Below are 27,123 nucleotides of genomic sequence, written 5' to 3'. Positions count from 1 at the left end.
AAGGATGTATATGTGTACGTACCACCTGTCCCAACATAACTATTAATCAAGTGTTCATAGAATACATGAAGGGGAGTAATGTATGTGCTTGCAATGTTATTACGACGAGGGGAATGATGAGTGTGAGAGTTTGGCATTGCCAGTGCCGCGCACTCGAGGTGGGGAGCTGTAAGGGAATATCTTTTAGATTAGGGTTTTTTAAATGTATTAGAAGTTTAGTTTAAGTTACTGCATTTATTCAGTCATCAACCAGCATTTAGTGTTTTTCTAACTCAGCACTTTTCCACAACTAGCAGACGGATCTGCCCCATTCCACAGAGAGTGTGGAAGGCATCCCATGTCTTCTAAGATCTGCTAATATTGGAGATTGGCCAGAACAATGGAGGGACAGAAACTGGTGGATAGACCATCCTCGAGATCAAATTTAACCGCCTGGATGGGTTTAAGACATCTCATGTTCCTTTGAAATGCCTGGCAAGGAACATCAGGTTAAATTGTATAGCAGTTAGACAAACAGGATGGCCATTATCTGTTGAAGGGAGATGAAATTGGGGAGGTGCTAACCACGACAGTTTTGATGGCTCGGGGTTGGGTTTCTAAAAGGGGTGGATATGAACCAAGCACAAACCAACACCTAATTATAGAGAAGAGTGTGTGGAAAAGGAAGACAGTTTAGCAAGAAGGAAGCAGGCAGTGACAAAGTTACAATCTCTACCCAGAGGACAACGGGGTAATATAATTCCTTGTTCTTTGATAATTACTGCTTAAATACTTGCATTTTTTTTATTCGTTCATGGCATATGGGCGTCGCTGGCAAGGCATGTGTTAATGTTTGCTTTTGTTCAAATAAAAGATCATCACTACAAGCAATTGGTGTCAGGTTGCAATAACCTTACACATCTCCCCACCACCCCTGGCTTTTTTTCCAATTATCTTAAATCTGTGTCCTCTGGTTATCGACCCTCCTGCTCATGGAAACTGTTTCTCCTTATCTACTCTATCAAAATCCCTCATTGTTTTGAACACCGCTATTAAATCTCCCCTTAACCTTCTTTGTTCTAAGGAGAACAATCCCAGCTTCTTAAATCTCGCCACATAACCTTATTCCGAGTACCTTTCTGGTAAATCTGCTCTGTACCACCTCCAAGGCCTTGATATCCTTTCTAAAGTGCAGTGCCCAGAATTGGTCACAATACTCTAGCTGAGGTCTAACCAGTGATTTTTAAAGTTTTACCATCACTTCTTTGTTTTTGTACTCTGCCTCTATTTATAAAGCCAAGGATCCCGTGTGTTTTTTTTAACAGTTCTATCAACTTGTCCTACCACCTTCAAAGATTTGTGTGTGTAAACCCCCAAGGCTCTCTGTTTCTGCACCCCCTTTAAAATTGTACCATTTAGTTTATATTGCCCCTCCTCATTCTTCCTTCCAAAATGCATCACTTCACAATGTTGAAGAAGATGGCAGATCTTAAGAAAACTGGAAAGGTATGGCTACACAACACTACCATTTATCAGGTAGATGACCCTAGTGTGGCTTGTCAACCTGCTATACATTTACTACTGGCCCATGCCAAACTTTGACACAATATTTCAGTTCTTTTCTTGCTTATCGCAGATGCCCATATTCCAGGAGGGCACACATTCATGGTGCAACTTAGCAGCTGAAAGCCTTGACATTGTAAGAGGACTTCACACAGCAAATCATTAAATGCAACCTAGCTGCATGATGAATGGTCACTTTCTGACACCCAAGATGGGCTACAGGTTGGGCAGTGTCTGTTACTGTAAGTATTCCTTCAACTTATAACATCAAAACTATTTATGTGCTTGCAAAACAAAGGGGTACATAATGAAACAAAAGAGACGTGAAATGGAAGAAAGTCCATTGGTGTGGAAGAAGATGGCAGATCTTAAGAAAACTGGGAAGATATGGCTACACAACAGTACCATTTATCAGGTAGAGGACCTTAATTTGCTTGCTGCAAAGTGTGGTTTGTTGACCTGCTATACATTTACGACAGGTCCATGCCAAGCTTTGACGTAACATTTCAGTTCTTTCATTGCTTACCATGGATGCCCATATTCTAGCAAGGGACACATTTAAGGTGTAACTTAGCAGCTGAATGCTTTGACATCATAATAGGACTTCACACAGCAAATCCTTGTAACGCAACCTAGCTACATGATGAATAGTTATTTTCTGACACCCATGATGGTTGGGCAGTGTCTGTTACTGTAAGTATTCCTCCAACATCTCAAGACTACTTATGTGCTTGCAAGACAAAGTGGTACATAATAAAAGGAAAGAGACCTGAAATGGAAGAAAGTCCATTAGTTACAAGCTACTTTGAGAAGGCCTCCCTGTACTTCCTTGTCTATAAGACCATTAAGGTATTAGGGAGAGGTGAAACTGCAGACCTCTCTCCTAAGTTCCAGCCTAGTACGAATTTGATCTCGTTATGTTTTGTTCCCCTTCTCACTCACACAACTATACAAATATCGCGCAAAGGATCTTGCAATCCGAGGATTTTTGGGAACATAGTTTTTCAAACTATGTAAATATTGTTGAATGTTTCATGGGACTCCACATTTTTAATAAGACATCTGAGCTGATAAAACATACCATTGTCAAAATATGTGGGAAATATTCATCAGTCATAGAAATGAAGCTGATGGAGGACATGTCATGTTAAATGATGTGATGTGCTTTTTAGGATACAACGAGCTTATTAAAACCATCTTGATCTGGTATCTTTCCACTTGAGGCCAGTTCATACATTACTGCAGATCGGTAGCTGGATAAGCAGTTGAGTGTTCTTCCTGCTGGTGTTGCTGTGGCCACCTGCATTTACACATTCACTTCTTTGGCCTTATTTATTAAGACCTTGTCAACCTCAGGATAAATGGTTTCCTGTGTTATAATATCTGTTATGTGTAAGTTATGCTGTAGACTGAGGAGACAAAAATATTCCTTGATGCGCTTCCTATTTCAGTACAAGCCTGTTTAGCACAATCTGGACATTTCCATGAGATAATTGTGAAGCCATGTTTCCTTTGCTTATTTAAATATCAAAGTGTTTGTGATGTCTGTTAAAGAAACAGAAACATTGGAGACGTTAGGAACTGGGAAAGACTATTTAGCCCAATAAGCTTCCCTCCTTTTGGTTGATCTCAACTTTACCTTCTCACCAATTCCTTAATCCCTTTTTCCCGAAACACATTTAGTTGTTTCATGAACTTACTAAAGCTATTTTCTTCAATTGCCTGTTAAAGAAATAAAGAAGTTGCATTTATATAGCATCTTTCACAATCTTTGGTTGTCTCAAAGTGATTCACAGCCAATTAAGTACTTTTGAATTGTAGTCACTCTTGTAATGGAGGGAAATGCAGCAGCCAATTTTCACACAACAAGGCCCCCAAAACAGCAAAGAGCTAAATGGCCATATAATCTGTTTTTAGTGATGTTAGTCAAAGGATTAGTTTTGGCCAGGACACCGGGGGAACTCCCCTGCTTCCAATAGTGCCATGGGATCTTTTACATCTATGATTCTATGATCCACCTGAAAGGACAGACGTGGCCTTAGTTTAACGTCATCTGATAGACAACACCCCACTTCCTCAATACTGCACTGAAATGTCAGCCTGGATTATGTGCTCAAGTCTCTGGAGCAGGGCTTCAACCCACAACCTTCTAACTCAGAAGGCAGACTGATAACACTGAGCAAAGGCTAACACCATAATATATTCAACAACAACAACTTGCATGAATATACCACCCATACCTTCATCCTCCACAATTAGGCTCCCTCTTTGTGGTATGTAAGAAAACACCCATGGTGCTTCACAGAACTGGAAAAGGCAAGGATAGAAGGAGATCTGGCCCAAATTAACAGAAAAATTAGCTAACAGGTCAACAAATCAGCAGTGGGAAATCTTCAAAGATGAGATGCAGAGAGCAAAATATATATATGTTCCTATAAGATGAAAATGGGGTGCATCAAAGTATAGAGTTCTGTCGATAAATAGGATAAAAAGTATCAGAAACTTTAAAGGGAGGCATATAATAAAGTTAGGAGTAAGAGGAGGGGTGGGGCCGATTAGGGACCATAAAGAAGATCTACTCATGGAGGCAGAAGGGATGGTGAGGTACTAAATGAATACTTTGCATCTGTCTTTACCAAGGAAGAAGATGCTGCCAGAGTCTCAGTAAAGGAAAATATAGTTGAGAAACTGGATGGGCTAAAAATTGACAAAGAAGAGGCAAGCGAAAGGCTAGCTGTACTTAAAGTATATAAGTCACCCTGTCTGGATGGGATGCATCCTAGGTTGCTGAGGGAAGTAAGGGTGGAAATTGCTGTGGTACTGGCCATAATCTTCCAATCTTCCTTAGATACGGAGGTGGTGCTGGAGGACTGGAGAATTGCAAATGTTACACCCTTGTTCAATAAAGGGTGTAAGGATAAACCCAGCAACTATAGGCCAGTCAGTTTAACCTCAGTGGTAGGGAAACTTTTAGAAACAATAATCCAATTAACAGTCACTTGGACGAATGTGGATTGATTAGGGAAAGCCAGCATGGATTTGTTAAAGGCAAATCGTGTTTAACTAACCTGATAGAATTTTTTGATGAGGTAACAGAGAGGGTAGATGAGGGCAATGCAGTTGATATGGTGTATATGGACTTTCAAAAGGAATTTGATAAAGTGCCACATGGTAGGCTTATCAAGATTGCGGCCCATGGAATAAAGGGAGCAGTAGCAACATGGATACAGAATTGGCTAAGGGACAGGAGACAGAAAGTAGCGGTGAACTGTTGTTTTTCGGACTGGAGGGAGGTGTACGGTGGTGTTCCCCAGGGGTCAGTGCTGGGACCACTGCTTTTCTATGACTTGGACTTGGGTGAACAGGGCACAATTTCAAAATTTGCAGATGACACAAAACTTGGAAGGGTAGTAAACAGTAAGGAAGATAGTGATAGACTTCAAGAGGATATAGACAGGCTGGTGGCATGGGCAGACACGTGGCAGATGAAAATTAACCCAGAAAAATGCGAAGTGATACATTTCGGTAGGAAGAACGAAGAGAGGCAATATAAACTAGAGGGCACAACTCTAAAAGGGGTACAGGAACAGAGAGATCTGGGGGTATATGTGCACAAATTGTTGAAGGTGGCAGCGCAGGTTGAGAAAGCAGTTAAAAAAGCATACGGGATCCTGGGCTTTATAAATAGATGCATAGAGTACAAAAGTATCGAAGTCGTGATAAACCTTTATAAAACACTGGTTTGGCCACAACTGGAGTATTGTGTCCAGTTCTGGGTACCGCACTTTAGGAAAGATGCAAAGGCCTTAGAGAGGGAGCAGAAGAGATTTGCGAGAATAATTCCAGGGATGAGGGGCTTTAGTTTCATGGATAGACTGAAGAAGCTGGGGTTGTTCTCCTTGGAGCAGAGACAGTTGCTAGAAGTATTCAAAATCATGAAGGGTCTAGAGATAAACCGTTCCATTGGCGGAAGGGTCAAGAGCTAGAGGACATAGATTTAAGGTGATTGGCAAAAGAACCAAAGGTGATATGAGGAAAAACTTTTTTATACAGCGACTGGTTAGGATCTGGAATGCACTGCCCGAGAGGGTAGTGGAGGCAGATTCAATCATGGCCTTCAAAAGGGAACTGGATAAGTACTTGAAAGGAAAAAATTTGCATTGCTACGGGGATAGGGCAGGGAAGTGGGACTAGTTGGATTGCTCTTGCATCAAGCCGGCGCAGACTCGATGGGCCGAATGGCCTCCTTCCATGCTGTAACCTTTCTTTGATTCTATGATACTATAGATAACCATGAGGAATATACTGAGTGTGGTAGTGAGGTGAAAAGGAACATTCGAAGGGCTAAAGGGAATATGAAAAAAGGTTAGCAGGTAAAACAATATAAGCATAAAAAAGTTCATAGTTTGAGTAGGACTACTAATGGATGAAGGAGGGAGCCTAATTGTGGAGGATGAAGGTATGGCGGAGATATAAATATTTTGCATTGGTTTTTACATATGATGGTGGCAGTGGGAACATAGATGTATTAGAGAGAAAATGGAACAATTGACAGAGCTGACTACAAAAGGAACTGATTCCAAAAAAGATAGCAGAATTCAAAGTGAATAAGTCTCCGGTCTCTGATGCCATGCACTCTAGGCTGTTGAAAGAAGTCAGACAGGTGATAGTAGAGGCTCTGCCACAATTTTGCAATCCTTAGTGTGCCGCAGGATTGGAGAGTAGCTGGTGTAAACTCTTGCTCAAGAAGTGAGAGAAGGATAAAGCGGATAACCATTTAGTCTAATGTCAGTTGTAGGCAAACTCTTAGAATCCATAATTCAAGATAAAATTAGAAAATATTTATAAATGCATGAGTTAATCAAGGACAGCCAACACAGATTTTTACAGGCTAGTCATGTTTGACAAACTGAGTAGAATCTTTAGAAGGAGTGACAGATTGTACAAATAAAGGGTGTGAAGTAGATATTGGCCTAGAAATTTCTGCAGACTTGCACCATTGTAATGGCACATCTAAGCCATTGGGCCCATTTTACGGCTCAAAGGAAAGAGAAAATTATAGCATTAGTGACATACACCATTACTTATGGCAAGTCAATTTTCCCCTCTCTTTTGATTTTTTTAAGTCTCTAGGTTTCCCTGAACTTCTATTTCCATTGGGAGGTGGGCAAATATCCTCATCTCAGGCCTCTGCCAGCATAGCTTAAGCAGCATCTCGCAGTTTGAAGTGCACTGCTGTATAAGAGAGGTCACTGAGGCTCCTTGTACAATGAGAAACACGTACATCTCATTCCCTCTTGCCAGAGACAAGCAGGAGAAGCGAGCACAAGGTTTTGCACGGGTTGCAGGCTTTCCCATGGTGCAGGGTGCTATTGACTGCACGCACATTGCCTTGAGTGCTCCTCACCTGAACTCCGCCATATTCATCAACACAATGGGCTCGATTTTCGGATGTCCGAGCGGGTGCGTTCGTGGCGGGGGGGCTCCGAATAGTGGGGATTCCCGGGGCGGGTCTGGAGCCCGGCTCCAACCCGCCCACTTCCGGGTTCCCCAATGGCTTAGATGCGCGCGCAGCCCCCGCATGCGGGACTCCTGCCGGCAATTAAAGCAGGTGGGATCCCACTTAAATCAATTAATTTGATACATCAGTTCATTAGGAGACTTGATTTGGAGGATATTTTAGGAGGGGTGGGATTTTCAGGTCAACTGAGCATGTTTCCCGTACTGAGGGAAACACTCCCAGTTGAAATGGACGCGTTGCAGCCACCAGCCTGTGGCAGCTACAAAGGTCCATTTGACAGGTTGTTGGGGGGGGGAGAGACCCTCACTCATTGCAGGAGACCACTCTGTCACTTTGGACAAAGTTTGGCCTGCACCACCCTCCTCCTAACACAAAAGGTCACAACCTTGCAACCTCAACCCCGGTGTGCAGACACATTTACCTACCTTGCGGACCTCCTCAAACATACATCTTCCAGATGGGGGCCGCCATAGCTGCAGTCATGACCTCCTCGGAGGATGAACAGCATCACCAGCCTCACCGGATACGCCGTCCATCTCTGACACGTGGAGCCCCACAACACAGTGCTGTGACACATCCACCTGCACAGCAGGAAGGAGGGCAACCACAGAGAGAGATGTGTCGCAGAAGGCACTACCCTCGCCACAGGGTCTACAGACCGAGGCTCAGCTTCCTGGACCTCTCTGAGCAGAAGTGCACACAGAGGCTCAGAGTCACTCGACATGTAGTCGTGGACATCTGCAGCCTCCTTGATGCCCAGCTGCTCCTAGCTGGCCCGAGCACCATCTTCTTACCTGTCGCTGTCAAAGTCGTCGCTGTCAAAGTCACCACTGCCCTCAACAACTTCTCCTCCACATCCTTCCAGGGTGCAACCGGGGACATCGCCGGCGTCTCTCAGTTGTCTGCACAAAAGAGCCCTGCAATACACCTACACCCACTCTGCAGTGACACAATGGGTGGCATCAGGTGTGGGTCTTCATGTGATCCTCAGGAAAGGGCATTATTGCACAAACCAGACAAGATTTGCAAAGACATGGCAGTAGTGGTGATAACAATTTTTAATGTTTTTTTGCAAAACAAACAAAAGTAAATCAAAAACATGACATTTTGTCTTACACCCTTGTGCTCACAAAACCTTCGCCTTATTATTTACGGGAACCCCTACGTAGTGCTACCCCTGTGGCTTCAGCAGAGGTAGTGGCAGGTTGCTCTTGTCCATTCCCTGACCGATGAGATGCTTTGCGCTGACGCCCTCTGGGTTCCGGTGAGGGCCCCTCCAAAGACTTCTCCACCTGCACCTGTGCAGGGGCAGACTCGGCCACCTGGAGAAGGGGCAGCATTGCGGGTACTGGTTGAGAGGGGGGCAAAAGGTGAGACGTGGGAGCGCTTTGAGTGGCGTCCCCACTTCCATGTCCCCTTTCACCATCATCCCTCTCCTGGCCCAGGCCTACATCACTCCTTCCACCCTGCTGGACGACAGTTTGGAGGACTTGTGTGAAGCCTTGGAAGGCCAGTTGTAAGGTACCTGTCAGCCTTTTTAAGGCAGCAGAATGTTGCTCACCCTGAATCCGAACGGCCGTTGTCAGGGCCTGAATGGACTTATTGTTGAGCCATGCTTGAAGCTCGATGGAGGCTAGCCTTTCCTCCATCGCAGACATTCCCGCACCTACTCGCGACACTATCTCAGAGATGCCTTCACGTCCCTGTGACAGTATTCCACTCATGCAGGAGTTGGACTCCTCCATCCTCTGCGCGATTGTGGAGAGTGTGCGTGGCAACTGTTCCAGTACCTCGGCAATGTGCTGCTGGCCCTCGATGACTCTCCTTTTCATGGCTGGCCCCCAGGGTTCAGCATCTGGGTCCAGCTGAGCAGAGCCTAGAGAAGAGTGCTCCCACCGACGCGGACTCTCCACAGCTGCCCCAGGGTCTGCTCCGGCTCACATGTGCGTGGTGACTCACCATGTGCAAACCCAACTAACTGAGGACGGGAACCCACCGAGGTGTATGTATCTGCACTGGTGGATGGCTGGCTCAGATGTGACGCTGCACCCTCAGAGGCCGGCAGGTCCTCTGAGGAATCTCCCTCCACCATCACGGCGCTAGCAGATGGCCCTGCAAGAGAACAGAAAGCAATATTAAGCATGTGGACAGATGTTGAGGTGCTGCAGATGCCAAGTGATGCTAAGATAATTCGCTGTCATGAGTGCTGAGTGTTAGATTTCTGTCACCAGCTGCTTGTGCACTCCCAGTCTCGGCGTCCACCACAGACTGGCACTCCAGCGTCCGGCTTATTTCTAGTGCCTGCCGCTCCGCGCCTGTTAAGACCACCTGGTGTGGCGGGCCCCCTCCGGTCCTTGCCCTCTCCCGGGCATTATGGCATCTCTTCTCCTAACAAGGCAAAACACAGAGGCATGATTGAGTGATGGTTGCATGGTGACCTGCTGCATGCATTCGTGTGGGTGGGGGTGAGCGTGAGGGAGATGCATGGGAGGGTGCGTGTGAGACATGGCCATGAGATTGTTTGAGGATTGGGTTGCGTGGTAGTGTTCGAATGGGAACTGAGGCGGTGAGTAAGTGCAGGCAAGGTAAGGATGATGGTTGAGTGGATGTGAGGAGTGATGCGAGAGTGTTGTGGTGCCAGTGCAGAAGAAGTTGTGTGGTGGTGGAGGTGATGTGGAAGACGGAGTGCGAGAATGCGTAAGTATACTCACTTTGGCTGACCTAGTTAGGTCATTAAATCGCTTCCTGCACTGGACCCAGGTTCTGCACACATTGCCGCCTCTGCTGACCTCCTCGGCCACCTCCAGCCAGGCCTTCTTGGTGGCGGAAGGAGGCCACCTCCTCCCATCCGATGGAAAAAAAATTTCCCTCCTCCTCCTCACCCCATCGAGCAGCACCTGGAGTGAGAAGTCAGAGAACCTTGGAGCAGCTTTGCCTCTGGCCTGCTCCAAAATTGGTTCTTTGCTGCAGGAGGAGCATTGGAGGACTGCCCCTTTAAATAGGGCTCCTCCTGCTGACAGCCTGTGATGCGGGTGCGCAGTGCGCCTGCTGCGCAGGTCTGGAACGGGAAACCCGGAAGCATGCGTAAGTAACTTCAATTAGGCTGCGATCGCATGCGGAGCACCCGGAATTCACTGGGCATCTTACCCATGCGCCCAGTCGACCCCCCGCTGCCAACCCGCCTCCCTCCTAATATCGGGCCCAATGTCTTACACATCTCCTCCCTGGCTTACATAGTCTTACACATCTCCTCCCTGGCTTACATTGTCTTGCACATCTACGTCTGGCTTTTTTTGCAATTATCTTAAATCTGTGTCCTCTGGTTACCAACCCTCCTGCTAGTGGAAACTTTCTCCCTATCTATTCTATCAAAACCCCTCATTATTTTAAACACCGCTATTAAATCTCCCCTTAATCTTCCTCCCCTTAACATCCTTTCTACAGTGTGGTGCCCAGAATTGGACACAATACTCTAGCTGAGGTCTAACCAGTGATTTTTAAAGGTTTATCATCACTTCCTTGCTTTTGTACTCTGCCTCTATTTATAAATGTAAGGAATCTTACAACACCAGGTTATAGTCCAACAAATTTATTTTAAAATCACAAGCTTTCGGAGATTATCTCCTTCGTCAGATGATTCATCTGACGAAGGAGATAATCTCCGAAAGCTTGTGATTTTAAAATAAATTTGTTGGACTATAACCTGGTGTTGTAAGATTCCTTACATTTGTCCACCCCAGTCCATCACCGGCATCTCCACATCATGGCTTCTATTTATAAAGCCAAGGGTCCCATGTGTTTTTTTAACAGCTTTATCAACTTGTCCTGCCACCTTCAAAGATTTGTGTGTGTAAACCCCCAAGGCTCTCTGTTCCTGCACCCCCTTTAAAATTGTACCATTTAGTTTATATTGCCCCTCCTCATTCTTCCTTCCAAAATGCATCACTTCATACTGTGGAAGAAGATGGCAGATCTTAAGAAAACTGACAAGGTATGGCTACACAACACTACCATTTATCAGGTGGATGACCCTAGTGTGGCTTGTCAACCTGCTATACATTTACTACTGGCCCATGCCAAACTTTGACACAACATTTCAGTTCTTTTATTGCTTATTGCAGATGCCCATATTCTAGGAGGGCACACATTCAAGGTGCAACTTAGCAGCTGAAAGCTTTGATATTGTAAGAAGACTTCATACAGCAAATCCTTGAAACGCAACCTAGCTGCATGATAAATGGTCACTTTCTGACACCCAAGATGGGCTACAGGTTGGGCAGTGTCTTGTTTGAGATATTCCTCCAACATCTCAAGACTACTTGTATGCTTGCAAGACAAAGTGGTACACAATAAAAGGAGAGACCTGAAATGGAAGAAAGTCCATTAGTTACAAGCTACTTTGAGAAGGCCTCCCTGTAGTTCCTTGTCTATAAGACCATTAAGGTATTAGGGAGGTGAAACTGCAGACCTCTCTCCCAAGTTCCAGGCTAGTACGAATCTGATTGCTTTATGTTTTGTTCCTCTTCTCACTCAGAAATCTAACATACTGCCTGCAGTGTAATGAACAGATGTGGGTTAATCGTGTACTGCGATCCCCTTGCCCTCTTTCGGGGGTTATCCAATTTAGCCCCCCCATATCTTGTCAATCTGGCACCGGAATTACAATGCTCTGTGCCCATCCCTCACTGACCTGTGACACCATGCGCTGGAACCCCAATGCTCTGTGCACATTTCTCACTGACCTGTGACAATACACTGGAACCCCAATGCTCTGTGCGTGCACTTCCCTCACTGACCTGTGACAGTACACTGAAACCCCAATGCCCCGTGCCCATCTCTCACTGACCTGTGACAGTACAGTGGAGCCCCAATGCTCTGTGCGTGCACCTCCCTCACTGACCTGTGACAGTACACTGAAACCCCAATGCCCTGTGCCCATCGCTCACTGACCTGTGACAGTACACTGGAACCCCAATGCTCTGTGCCCATCACTCACTGACCTGTGACAGTACACTGGAACCCCAATGCACCGGTGTGTGCACCTCCCTCACTGACCTGTGATAGTACACTGAAACCCCAATGCCCTGTGCCCATCGCTCACTGACCTGTGACAAAACACTGGAACCCCCAATGATCTGTGCCCATCTCTCACTTGCCTGTGACAGTACACTGGAACCCCAATTCTCTGTGCATGCGAATCCCTCACTAACCTGTGACATAGTGTGCTGCAGTGCTAGTGTCACCATTTGTAACAATTATAAGTGAGTTTCTTTGTAAAATGATTTTTTTTAAATTCAGATGGTGTATATTGACATCCTGCCCTCTCAATCTGTTGCTGCCCTGTTCCTGTGTTACTCTATATTCGATTTACTGCCTCAGAGAAACTTTAAGAATCAGCACATAGTTCAATCTATTTTTACACACACACAAGTTCGTTCTGCCATCAGACAGATGCACAGTATGCATACTGTGTATGGAAATAGAGAACTGAATTCACTGGTGTGACTTTTTCCTGAGGCTGGTTTTAAAAGTATTCACTAATTTAAACAAAAATGCAGGCATATGTAAACAGTGGTGTGTAAAACAATAATGGACTATTTACCTGTGCTGAGCATTGCTCCTGTTCAAAAATGGAAGTTAATGAAAAGATAGGGTACAGTTTTCTTCCTGCTAAGGCCTTTTCAAATAGTAATCATGAAATTATATTGGGCAGGAGTATGTAAATGAAAGTGGTTTTTGAAATCCATGTCATGTTGGCTGAATGAAGGGTAAGATTACAAAATATCATCACAGCCACAGAGATAGTGTGAAGGTAAATGAGACTGTCAACATTTCCGTTGTCGAAATCATATTTGAATAAAGGCTCAAAAAACAAACCTTAATTTAAATAGAAACTGAATTTAAAGGATTCAAAAAAAAATGTTTGTCTGATGGGTGGAGTCTTCAAATAACAGAAATGTGTAATTCAAATGTGTTCAGTGGAAGAGATAATGGCCCTGAGAATCCGTAGGTGGGAGTGATCCTTACCATAGTTATGCCATAGTTGAGCCTGCTGGAGAATGCCGCCACTGAAGTTCACAGGGTCACAGAAAGACGTCTCTAGAAGCAGGCCTTTGGTGCATCTCTAGCATCTGCCACCAAAGACCCTGGAAATGTGGGCGGAAGCTGGCCAGCTCAGTGAAAGGAGAAGGACCAGGTCCCCTCCACAGAAACTAGCAGATTGTGCTGGGGCAATCCCCTGTGTCAGGGAGCCATTTTAAAAATCTTTTTTTTAAAAGTCTGTACCCCCCCCCCCCCCTCCCAATCATCAGGAGTCCAGGCCCTGAACCCCAGGAGGGCCCCTGGTACGGATGAGACCTGCGCTGGTGCCACATTAAGTCCTAAGGACCAAGATGTGGACATTTCTGATTTAGGGAGCCCCCCTTCTTACTTTGATGGTCTTGTAGGTGTGGGTGGAGAGTACAAGTCCATCCCAGAAAATGTATGATGTGGAGATGCCGGTGATGGACTGGGGTTGACAATTGTAAACAATTTTACAACACCAAGTTATAGTCCAGCAATTTTATTTTAAATTCACAAGCTTTCGGAGGCTTCCCCCTTCGTCAGGTGAACGATGTGAAAATGTAGTTTAAGGTGTATTTTTGGGGCCAGTGGAACTAGTCACCCAGCAGGTTACAAAATTTGAACAGTGTTCCTAATATTAAATGGCTTTAACTACAATAAAAATACAAACGACATATTGGATCAGCCAGAAAAGCAACTCTACACAAAGCCCTTGAGAAACGGACATTATCTGATGCTAATTCTTCAATATTGTACACAATGAATTTTAAGAAATTCTGTTGGCCATAGAAGCCTCCCCCTCCCAAAAAACAAAGGATGAGTAAATAAACGCAAAGGGTCACACAAGTAAACTAGGTTTCTCGTGAGTCCAACAAGCTAGATTACTAAACTTTTTGCCATTGACACTGGTTAATTCCCTCTTTAGCTGCTTGAGAAGTATTAACAGGTCATTATTACAGAATCATATTTGTCTGTTTTTCTTGTGCTTCCTACTGAAGAATTCTATCAAAATGCTCATTTAAAAACTGTGCACACCCGCCATTTCATTAGCAGTCAAAGAGTAAAATATACCTGATTGTCGGGACAGACTGGAAGGAGCCTTACTGTGCTTCTGTCCATGTCATACACTGTACAACTGACAGTGTATGGTATGACACTGTTCCACGGCACTAACATCCCTCACTTTAACAGCACCTGTCCTAATTTTTTAATAATAACCAGAGTTATAAATTGACACTGGGATTCTACTTATTTTTCTGGCTACTGAGTGTAATATAGCTGGAGTTATCGCTGTTGCATTTAAGCATTGTCGCGTGAATTGTGGTTACATCTTAAGTTTCAATTTTTGCTTTTGTGCTAAGATACACCAGTGTGGTCCCAGGTCACAAAGGTAGTCTGCTTAACTATGGACAGCAAAACAATTCAGTGGTTACATAACCTTTGTTAGTTTGACAAAAGAGCCCTGACATTAAAAGCTGGGACGATGTCACATGCAAACTTTATTTGTTAGTTTCTCTTTGTGCAAAGCTGAATGTTTTACAATGACCATAGCAATGTTACATCACAGGTCCATGAGGAAACTGCATTTTGTTGAAACTTCCAGGCATCAATGAAATGAATAATGAAACTTAACAAAGTAGGCCTGATTTTCCAATCAGTTATGCCTGATAAAACTGGCAGAAAATGGGGTAGAGATGTGACACCCGACCTCAACCCGCCTACTTCCGCTTTAACCGGGGAGGGGGGGGTGGGGGACAGGCAAATAACCTTCTCTCGAGAGGCAGGATCAGTTTCCCAGGGCTTGGGGAAACCCGACAGCTGAAGGGAGGTGAAAACGGCCGGATCCAGCAGGTTCTGGTCCTACAGTCCAGCAGTTTTTATAGCACTGCTTGTGGGCCAGGAGGAGCAGGAGTGCTTCCCCAGGCCCCTCAAGCTAAGCTAGCATGATCGGCCTCCCTCCCCGCGATCCGACCCCCACACCCTCCACCCCCGCGATCAGCCGAGCCACCCACCGTGCGATCTCTAGGCCAACTCCAGCCCCCGCGATCTCTCGGCCGACCTGATATTTCTTCCCCCCCACTCGCACCCCCAAGATCTCCACTGTCCCCCCCAAACGATCTCTCCCTCCTACCCCCACAATCTCTCCCCCCACCTCCCCCACAATCTCTCCCCCCTACCCGCACAATCTCTTCCCCACCCCAAAATCTCTCCCCCACCCCCCCATGATCTCTCTCCCCCCCCACCCCCGCAATCTCTCCCCCCACCTCCCACATGATCTCTCCCCCCTACCCGCACAATCTCTCCCCCACCCGACAATCTCTCCCCCACCCCCCCATGATCTCTCTCCCCACCACCCCCGCAATCTCTCCCCCATGATCTCTCCCCCCAACCTGCACAATCTCTCCTCCACCCCACAATCTCTCCCCCACCCCACAATCTCTCTCCCACCCCCCCATGATCTCTCTCCCCCCTACCCCCACAATCTCTTCCCCCGCACCCCCCCCCATGATCTCTCTCTCCCCCCCACCCCCGCGATCTCTACTCACTCTCCCCTGCGATCTTTCCCTCCCTCCTCTCCAGGCCCCGGCTAAGGCCTTGTGCCGCAGGCTTTCCCGCCCGACAGCCAGCCTCTCAATCTGACCGGCTACCGGCCGAGAAACGGAGGAAAAAAAAATCAAATGAAGCCTTGCCGTTAAATTCGGCAGGACCTCCACGTTCCCCGCACTTCTGGGTTTCCCGCCAGCTACAAGCACCCACCCCCACCCCCACTCCCTCCCCACCTCTCCATAAATATCAGGGCCTAGATCTCTGCCCAGTTAATGCCTTCTTCAATATTGCAGTAGGATTTTTGAATTGCACCAGAAGTGCCCACCAGCTTGTGGGCGGATCCAGGCAGGGGTCATTTTCTCTCAGCACGATCTCTCGGCATTTAAGCCGGTATAAGGCTGATTCATCCACCCGCTCATATAAGGGGCACCCAGTGACTGTGCTAATTCGTATACCACCTATATAACTAGCAACCAGGTTACTGTGATGATTCATCTACCCACCCATATAAATGGCAGCCAGGGACAGTACTATTGATAGAAGTGGATTGATGTGGATTCCCTGTTTCATGGGATATTATGATCCACGAGCTGGCTTATCTCTCCATGACATTCTTCGCATAGGATAGCAGTGCATCACGCTTGGAATGAACATAAAGCACGCATGGTAAGGGCTGAAGTGACCTGTAGTGGAGTTTGATTGCAGGTCAAATTACAATATGTGACACAACTCTCTCTGGTGAAATTGACGCAGATGGGACTGCTCAATCGTCCTATGGTGCAACCTCATCTGCCTGGCACCACTCCATTGCCCCTCTTTTACCTTCAGAAAGCACATGGGGGATTCCCAAGGGGAGGTCCATTGTTCATATCCACTAATACGCAGATAGCAAAAGAATGGCAGTGTCACAACAATTGACCCAAGGACTCATGACCACTGAAGTCGAAACAGGGAAGAAACAGAAACAAAGCCAAGGAAAAAAAAGTTGAGAAATACATTCAAAATGCTGCTATAAATCTTCCAATGGAGTTCTTTCAATCCACTTCCATCAACAGTACTGTCCCTGGCTGCCATTTATATGAACGGATGGAAGAATCAGCCTTATACTGAGAGATTGTGTGCACGAGAAAATGACACCTGCCTGGATCCTCCCACAAACTGGTAGGCATAAAGCCCTGAATCCCCAGCATTAATTGATATGTTTAATTAATACACTTTCATGTAACAAACTGCACAGAAATATGTGGTTGCTTGTCATGCAGATTGCTAAAAAAGTTGCTTCAGCTTAGCTGCGCTAAAATCTTCTTTAGTGGGCTCAATCCCTGTGACATAATAAAGATCAAAACCCAAGGCAATGACAAACTGATCTGATGTAAAATCATAGCAAAGGAATTTCACATATCCAGCTCTTCTTGCAGTCAAAGCTGCATATAAACCAGTGGTGCATTCGGTTAGCCTTTCGTTGTAGAAAGGACTCATCTGGGATCTGGCAGCACTTGCAACCATTATGCCCTGCCATTAAGTGTCTTGCACAGACACTTTCACCCATTGTTCCATATCCTTTTGTACAAGGTAACAGATTATCTTGTGATTTACAGGAAATGGGCTGAGCTGAGCTGGGCTGGGGTTGTTGAGAGTTTCACAGGATGAAGCCAGTTCATCTAGTGATTTCTAAAGAGTGACTTCATCTTTGCGTGACATGGCGACATTATTCTGCCTTTTCCTACTGCTGTTGATACCGTTTACAGGTATGGGACCCAAAGATAATACTTTAATCAAAGTTTGAAAAATCAAAGTTGGATAGACACTAAATTTAAAGTTACAGCTGTAAATAACTATAAAATGTGACATTTATAATGAATGACGACATTGCTAATATTGAGGTGAGTCAATTGTCGGCTGTTTGAGTTTAATTTACACGACGTGGATTTGTGTTACACATGATTTATTTCTCCACTGAGTTTTTGGTATCACGTTTTTCAAACCAGGACAGGAGTGGTTTTGTTTTTCATAAACTACTGTTGTCCAATTTATTTCCATCTATATATATATATTTGACAAAAATTTCACTGGTGTTGAAATTAACCTTGACCTGATTTTATTGCCAATTTTTAATTTCATTGTGTAGCATGTCACAGCCTTTCACTGCATCTGTACTGATAAATCCAGCTGAAATCTGTGAAAAACAGATTTAGACTCTCCAAAAACAAGCATTGTAGAAGTCAGAAATTTGGTGATTTACACAAAATAAATTATTCGGTTTACAGATGCTTAAATCACTTGTGCTTTTGCCATTTGTGAGCCAGTCGTCAATATTCCTCAATTCAGTTTGCAGAAACCACCATTCAGTGCTATGTACCCCTCATACATATCATGGTACTTGCTGTGTTGCTTTGTGTCTCTATAATGCACTTTTATTAAAATATCATAATATTCTCGGTTATTAAGGTGGGTACAGCAAATAATATTTTTCAATTACATACTTTCTTATGCTCTTATATAGCACTCAATAGGGTATTTCGTGAGCAGCCTCGTTCTTATATGGTGCAAATCAGTTATATTTTGAGACCAGTGTTGTTCTTATGTAGCACTCAATCGGGTATTTTGTGAGCAGCTCTGTTCCAGTATGAATGCTTAACACATTGTACTGAACTTCTCTGTTCACTTTTTTAGCATTTACAGGAGCAGCTTTAAAATCATACCCCAATGGGTTGAAAATGTGATGTATGATATTTAGTAACTGACACATTAATGTGAACAGGTAAAAAAAATGTATCCTCTATTTAAACAAAGGAATTAAATGAGTTCACCCTTTCAATGAAAACAACAGAGGAGTTGCATACAAACGCATTCACATTCATTACTGATATTGCACAGTGAGATTTTAACCCCAGTATATGACATACTGTAATTACTTTTTCTGAATCTCTTTTCCAAGCTGGAAAGTGGATTGGTCTGGATTTACAGCAGCCTCATACTCTTGTTGCCACTAAAGGAGACTGCATCACGTTGAATTGCTCCTACTCAATACCTGCTCTAACAAGATTCACAGCATGGTGGCATTTCCACAATGATGACCCAAGTTCTCCCAAGATCATCGCAAACTTATCGACCAATAAACCCCGGGTGGCTTGTTCTCGATATTCTGCAATGCACAACTCCAGTCAGAAAGCATTCACCTTATGGATTGCTGATGTTCAAGCCAGTGACACTGGAGTCTATCACTGTGAGGTGTTTCAGACCGCACCTCCGCCAAATGTTAAAGCAAAGGGAAATGGAACGCAGCTGAGTGTAATCGGTAATTATTTTATAACTGTATGAATTAGATTCTTTGGCAATATTATTCGGAAGATTCATGCAAACTTTAGCAGTAATTAATTTTATACAATTGTGTGTCAGTCATACAAATGTGAAAGATCTCAGGTTTGGTCGTCAGTCTATGGTGAGTTAGCTGTTCTTAGCCAGCATGACGGTAGGAGTGCTACATTTACCATCAGTGCCCCATCCAGTGTTCCAGATGGAAGTGCATATGTGTGATGTTGGTTGAGGACAGAATCAGGGTCTCCATGGCAGAACAGCCTCGTGACATTCACTCCCCAGGGTCGCACACGGGTGAGGTGTTGGAGGGCACCTCTGACACTGTACCCCAGCAAAGAGTCAATGCCTTCAGGAGAGGAGAAAGGAAAAAAATGGGTGGAGAAAGGAGGCAAAAATAAATGTAAAAACAAAAATAAAAATAAAAAAGGACACATCAATGGTACAAGGCTGGAAAACTACTGCACATTACTGCCCCATTAATGGATTCAATCCGTTTACCTCTTTTCATTTTTTGGGGGTGGGGGCTGCAGTGTTCACCAATGTTTGAGCTAACAATGCTGGAGAATAGAATACTGACAACTAGTATCTGCACCAAATCATTATATATAAATTAAAATTCCCTCTACTCTGCCCTAAAAATGAATTGCACTTTTCTCAGTGGACCAACTTTAACAGAATTGATATGAATAAAGTGGTGAGGAACACTCTGAGCTAGTGCTAACATACTTTTTCCCATTGCTAACCAATGTCCATAATTTTCCTCCCTTTTGAAATCAATGCTGGCTATTTCTAACTATTTTCTCTTTATCTTTAATTAAAGACTCTAAAATTTTCCCTACCACAGAAGTTGAGCTAACTGGCCTGTAATTGCCCAGATTAGCTGTCTACATTTTTAAAATTGGGTACTACATTGGCCACTCTCCAGTCCTCCGGCACACATCAACACTCAATTAAGCCTTGAAATATAATTTCGGGCCTCTGCAATTTCCTCCCTTATCTCGTTCAGGATCCTAGGCTGCATCCCATCAGGCCCTGGATATCACAATATCACTCATCTCACTCTCAACCATTTCAGGATTCATCTCCTCCCTGAGATCCTTCTCTTTAGTAAAGACCAACATGAAGTACTCATTAAATACCTCGGCTATCTTTTGATTATCATCTACAAATTGACAATCCTCTCTTCCTGGGCTTCACCTCGCTTTTAACAATTTTCTTTTTAAAGCTATTCTTGTAAAATATCTTACTCTTACTTTTGATGTTTCTTGAAATTTTTTCCCCATTCTCCCTCTTAGCACATTATATGTATTTACAGTAATGAAATTACTGATAGGGTTAGATGAAGTAGGGAGGGAGGAGGCTCGTGTGGAGCATAAATACTGGCATAGACCTGTTGGGCCGAATGGTGTGTTTCTGTGCTTTACATTCTATGTAATTCTATGTATGTACTAGTTTCTTTACCTTATTAGTTGGGCTTAACAACTTTCTAGAGTCAGAAAATGCTGGAAACACTCAGCAGGTCAGGCACAGCATCAGTGGCGAGAGAAATGACAAGTTAATGTTTCAGGCGTAACTCATCATCAGATTTCCTGCATCTGCAGTTTTTTGTTTTAACTTTCTAGAGTCAGTTTGGTATACTTTAGAACAAAGATAATTTCCCTTGCAGCACATTGAAAGGAGGACAGATTGCAAGAGTTTTACCAAGTGATGTAGTTTTTAAAGATGGCTCATGGGATTTCACGATTATCCATGAAAATGAAATATCTGCAGGGAACTGTACACATTGTCCCTTTCACATTCTTCACGGGTGAATTGAATTCTGTGCTGAATAAAGGTTAATTAAATAACAGGAACCAATTGTAGATTCTAACGGACGATACTGTTTAAAAATGCAAATCCCATACAAAACATAAAAAAAGAAATATAAAAAAGCCAGTTTACTCAGCAGTGCAGTAAATACTGTTTTATATTGAGAAGAGAAGGATGGGTTTGGTGTTGTGTTACCTACTTATTTATTAGTTTGTAAACTACGGTATAGCAGCAAATTTTAAAAGAAAAATCACTGTTGAATACACAATTTATTATTGATAACAGTATTAATTTAATAATTGATAGCTGCTATAATGGATTGCTTTTTAACAATAATATAATTTTCCTAATACCCTAATATTACACAGTGGACATTGAATTATCTGCCCCCATTTCTACTTTGATTCTGACATTAAAAAGGAAATCCAATAGTATAAATTAAATCCACAGAGGAACTATTCTTTTTTAAATGCTCCTTATGATTACTTGTCTGTATTTTCTTTCATATAGCATAATATTTTATGTGTTTTTATTATTGTAACTAATGGTGTATTTGCTTAACTAAGCATTTTATTTAATGAAATGCAGTATCACTGTAAGAATATTGTTCTTTCTGTGCATTACTTTTGCACATCTATTGGATGTTGGAGTTTATGGTAAAATGGAAGGTAGAATAACCATCAACTCCGGTGATAACTCGATATTTTCCTGTACCCCCTTTAAAATTGTACTATTTAGTTTGTATTGCCTCTCCTCATTCTTCCTACCAAAATATATAACTTCACACTTCTCTGCGTTAAATTTCATCTGCCGTGTGTCTGCCCATTTCACCAGTCTGTCCAAGTCCTCCTGAAGTCTGTTACTATCCTCCACATTGTTTACTACATTCCCGAGTTTTGAATCATCTGTAAACTTTGAAATTATACCCTGTATACCCAAGTCCAGGTCATTAATATATATCAAAAAGAGCAATTGTCCTAATACCGACCCCCTGGGGAACACACTGTATACTTCTCTCCAGTCTGAAAAACTGCTTTCTGTCCCTTTGCCAATTTTGTATCCATGTTGCCACTGTCCCTTTAATCCCATGGGCTTTAATTTTGCTTAAAGGTCTATTATGTGGTACTTTATCAAATGCCTTTTGAAAGTCCATATACACATCAACCACACTACCCTCATCAACCCTCTCCATTACTTCATCAAAGAACTCAATCAAGTTAGTTAAACACAGTTTTCCTTTAGCAAATCCGTTCTGATTTTCATTTATTAGCCTACACTTTTCCAAGTGCCAATTAATTTTGTCCCGGATTATTATCTCTAAAAGTTTCCCCACCACCGACGTTAAGCTGACTGGCCTGTAATTGCTGGGTTTATCCCTCTCCCTTTTTTGAACAGGGATGTAACATTTGCAATCCTCCAGTCCTCTGGCACCAAGCCCATATCGAAGGAGGATTGGAAGATTGTGGCCAGAGCCTCTGCAATTTCTACCCTTACTTCCCTCAGTGGCCGAGGATGTATCCCATCTGGACCGGGTGACTTTTCTACTTTGAGCGCTGCCAACCGTTTAGTACCTCCTCTTAATCTATTTTTATCCTATCCAATATCGCTGCTACCTCCTCCTTTACTGCTACATTGGCAGCATCCTCTTCTCTAGTGAAGACCAATGCGATGTATTCATTTAGTCCCTCAGCCATGCCCTCTGCCTCCACAAGATCTCCGTTTTTGCCCCATGCTTCCTTTGACTAACCTTTTACTATTTATATGTTTATAAAAAGATTTTTGGTTTCCCTTTTATGATACCTGCTAATCTATTCTCACAATCTCTTTTGTTTCTCTTATTTAGATCTCCTCTGAAAGAGGTCACTTTCATCCAATTTATCCCAGTTTAACTAATTCAATGCTTTGGGCACTGAGACTAATCTCCGCAATGTTGCTTTAAATCTCAGCTGTTAGGGTATCTGATGTAGTTGACATGTTGGTGGTGGTATTGTTAGTGTACCAAAGAATGGTGTATCACTTGCTCATTCACTTGATGGTGATGTATGGGTAGTATACCAGTCAATGGTATATCATTTATGCAATTGATGGTGGTCACAGGGGGAAGGAAATGAGACATCTAAAAGGTTGATAGAGTCGATGAAAGAAACAGCAAGATCTGGGAGTGGTTGTGGGGCAGCGTGGAGTCAGCGGGGCAGAGGCAGGAGGCCGACTGAGGCAGGGAAAATTGAGCGAACGGCAGCAGATGCTGGAGCGGGGTTAGGCTGGAGAATGCCTGAAAACAGCAAGAATCAAGGGCAGTCCTGACAGGGCAGAAACAACAGTGGGGATAGGATGAGATCGGGGTGGGCGGGTTGGAATGGAGTCTGAGGACCGAGAGGGGAACAAAATCAGGAAAGAGGAAAAGATTAAACTTAAAATGCAAAAATGCAGTTACCAGACTGGCGAAAGACCGAAAAAAATCCAGAGATTGGATGAAAATAAAAACATGCAAATGTTTGGTACCCCCTAAAAAGGTCGTAATTGATTTCTAGAAATGTTTATGTTTAGAACTACTGGTGTAAGATAATATAAACTTGTTTTATTAGCTCTGAAGTCTGGATAGTTCAGTGACATACTGATCTCACATCAGTCTAATTCTATTGCTAATTCACCTCTCTGCCCTTCATTTTATAACCAGCTCGTCCTTCTCTTTCGCTACTTGCATCTTCTGAAAAAACTGCTTCTTCACCTTCAGTCACTGTCACATGTACAGCGTACGGTTTCTATCCAAATATCATCACAATGAGGACCCAAGCAACCTGCCTCACCATCCAGCTCACCAGCCAGCTCACCAGTCAAATCAACTCATCCAACCCCGATGGAACCTACAACCATACAGCAATCGTTAGCATCTCCACCGAAAACTGCACCGACTCAGCTGAGTTCACTTGTACAGTTCAACATCCAGCATCACAGTCGGAGATGAATCGCACAGTCCTCATTGCTGTACACACAGGAGGTGAGGGTTGGATATAACCTTATCAGCTTATTCAGAGTGTCTATTTTCAAGAGTACAATTTGCTTTTAATACACGGGGGAAGAATTGCTTTACTTGCTATGGGCAAGATAGATACTGATAAGGAAGGCCAATCAGCCTATCCCCAAAGACAGTGCTAGTCCTGACCCCACATCTCGCCATCCGATTGTTTCTAATTGATTAGTGGATTTTTGTCTCCACTATCCTACCCAAAAGTCCATATCACTCTTTGTGAAGAACCTCCTGACATCAGTAGTAAATTTGTCTTGTACATGTTTAAACCCGTGCCCCGTGTACTATTTGAAGTAATGTTCGGGATGGGTTTGTTGAACCTGTTTACGATTTTGCTACAGGTGCCAAACAGAGGAGGTCTTCATGACTGAATTTACGCTGTTACTAAAAGGATCGAGCAGAGCAATTGTTCCCCATGCTCGGCGGAATGCTTCCCTTTTTAAATTAAACTTCCTTTGAATTATTTTTTTTGCAGTTCTCCAGCTGACATAGCAAGCTTATCCAGTGAGTGACTAATATCGGCCCACTGTGAAGTAATTTTTGGTTCTGTAACTGTGATACTTTCTATCAAGTCCCGTTATTTCAGTCTTTGCTTCTATTCTCAATAATTTTTTTTTCACATAAAGTAACCGTCCAAATGGCTGCTGAAACTGTGCGCTCCGGTGACATTACTTTGCTTCTGGTCACATCTTATTTATCTGAGAATCTCTTTATTCCATTCCGATTCGAATAGATTCCTCGCCAGCACAATCCTCTATTCTTCTCGATAATAGTGGGCGGGAAAACAGTTTGTAATTGTGCGATTGTAACCGAACCAGAGTTCAAGCTCTCACCTGAACAGTTGGTAAATACCACCGCCGACTGTTGAAGGAAATGGTTTAAATTAATCCCATCGCACTACAAGAGTTTAACATTCAGTCCTGGAAACCAATGCAGGGTGGTCCAAGCTGAAAAGGTAGCAGGAAGCTTACCAGTGCTTTGTGTTGGCAAGCTACACAGTCTTAGCTGGTAAAATTCCAGCAATACTGTTGGGATCCTAAAACCTTAATTTTACCAATCCACACCTAAACTCTATGATTTTAGATCAGTGGGGGTGTGTCCCGGTGGGAAGAGATGTGAACTCCATATCAGGAAATTAGAAATTTTATTTGTGTGGATTACTCATTGTCCATACACATGATTGATGGGCTTCCATGTGTGCTCGACACCCAGCTGACCAAAACAAAATTCATTTCACTCCAACTAATTATTTTTATTTTATTTACGTTTATCTACACATGGGATGAAAGCCACTAACCGACCAACAGAAAATCTCCATCTGTAAGGCAGGGATCTTTTATGTATTTCAAATATTTGTAGATTCATGCATTGCATCTGAAACATCACGTATCAACAGAATCTGAAAAATGTTAATGTTTTCGGTATTCACTGCATGGACGTGCTCACACATGCACAGAGCCACACAACCATTGCTTATACACATATCGACATGCAAAGCACCTGCTCACGCATGCACAGAGCCACACGAGCATTGCTTGTACATGCATCGACATTCAAAAGACCTGCTTACACATGTACAGAGCCACATAAGCACTGTTTGGAGTAAGCAAAGGACTTTTCATGCATGAACAGAGCCACACGGGCGCTGTTTGTACATGTGAAGGACCTGTCAAATTTTGTTTGCTAACGTTCCTTTGAACCGCTTTGGAATGTTTTACAACAGTAAAGGTGCTACATAAATCCAAGTTGTTGTTGCTCACACATGCACAGAACCACACGAGCACTGTTTGGACATGTGGAGAAAGAAAGAAAAGAAAGACTTGCATTTATACAGCGCCTTTCACAGCCTCAGGACATCCCAAAGCGCCTTACTGCAAATTAATTACTTTTTGAAGTGTAGTCACTGTTGTAATGTAGGAAAGGTGGCAGCCAATTTGTGCACAGCAAGGTCCCACAAACAGCAATGTGATAATGACCAGATCATCTGTTTTTAGTGATGTTGGTTGAGGGATAAATATTGGCCAGGACACCGGAGAGAACTCCCCTGCTCTCCTTCGAAATAGTGCCATGGGATCTTTTACATCCACCTGAGAGAGCAGACAGGGCTTCGGTTTAACGTCTCATCCGAAAGACGGTACCTCCGACAGTGCAGCACTCCCTCAGTGCTGCACTGGGAGTGTTAGCCTAGATTTTGTGCTCAAGTCGCTGGAGTGGGAATTGAACCCACAACCTTCTGACTCAGAGGACCTGTTCATATGTGTACCGAGCCACATGGCATTGCATGGACACATATAGACCTGCTCACATATGCACAGAACCATACATGCATGAAGTGTTTATTTTTAAATGGAGTAATCAAAAATAGAACTCTGTTGACTGGTTTTCAGTAGTCAAAATTACCTGGCACGCACTCCCGGAACTGGGCTGTCCAGTTTAAAATGGATCAGGCAGCCACCCTACACCTTGTTGAAGTTACAGGAGGCACACGGATGCACTAGAGCCATATCCTAGTATGAGTCAACACCTTCGTGAAAGGAGGAACAACTAAGGAGAAAATTAAAAAGAAATGTAGGATAAATAATGTAGCTCTGGACTAATAACATGGCTTGGATTTTACAGAGAGGGAATTCATGCCTTGGTGAAGTTTGAGTTATGAAATATGGATGATTGTAAAATAGAACAAACGATATTTTAATGTAAAAAAATCTTTGCCCCATTTAAGCAAAGCTTTCAAAAGATAAAAGGGCCTGTGTCACAGTAGTTTATCATTGAAGTTTTTACCAAGCAAGTCTGTGATGGTGGAATAGAAACCAGATGAATGTACCTTCAGAGTAAGGATCTGGAAATGTGGAATATATTGGCACCTAATTTTTTAATTAATTAATTAATCTTTCAATTAATTTAATTAACTGCAAGGGCAAAAATCACAGAGACAGTTAAACTAAGCAAGACTGCTGCATAATGCAGGAATTAGGACGGTGTTGCCATAGTACTGTTACACACAGCATGGGTCTATGTTATATTGACTATACTTCTACAGTGATGTAGGATTTTTTAAGAACAGGAAAAGTACTTAGTCCCAAGAAGCCGTCCCTTTTTGATAGATCAGTCCCCAAATATCTACCTTTTCACCAATCACTCAATTCCTCCTTTCTCCAAAAAACTTGCGCAATTGTCTTTTCAACTTATTTATATTGTCTGCTTAAATGCCCTTCCAGGTAAGCTATTCCATTACTCTGTTACCTGATTTCCCATCTTACACCTAAATTTCTAAGTTTTTTACTCCGAAGAGGAG

At 43.4% G+C, this 27,123-nt stretch overlaps 1 protein-coding gene across 12 annotated transcripts in view; it reads left to right on the top strand.

The window, feature by feature from the left end:
• Window positions 1-27,123, top strand: part of LOC137341754 (immunoglobulin kappa light chain-like) — a 65,841-nt gene that overhangs the window by 26,808 nt on the left and 11,910 nt on the right. For 7 of the 12 annotated variants that reach the window (XM_068005226.1, XM_068005223.1, XM_068005228.1 and 4 more), the window contains 2 exons: window positions 18,612-18,971; window positions 23,478-23,798. In XM_068005226.1, the coding sequence (XP_067861327.1) occupies window positions 18,612-18,971; window positions 23,478-23,798 (681 nt within the window). Of the gene's footprint in view, window positions 1-1,840; window positions 1,958-17,013; window positions 17,422-18,611; window positions 18,972-23,477; window positions 23,799-27,123 lie in introns of those variants that run through there. The other 5 variants (XM_068005232.1, XM_068005230.1, XM_068005233.1 and 2 more) reach the window with 2 other exon arrangements.

Source organism: Heptranchias perlo, chromosome 24 (genome assembly GCF_035084215.1).
Source record: "Heptranchias perlo isolate sHepPer1 chromosome 24, sHepPer1.hap1, whole genome shotgun sequence".
Classification (NCBI taxonomy): Eukaryota; Metazoa; Chordata; class Chondrichthyes; order Hexanchiformes; family Hexanchidae; genus Heptranchias; species Heptranchias perlo.
This window is presented reverse-complemented; position numbering and strand designations above follow the sequence as displayed.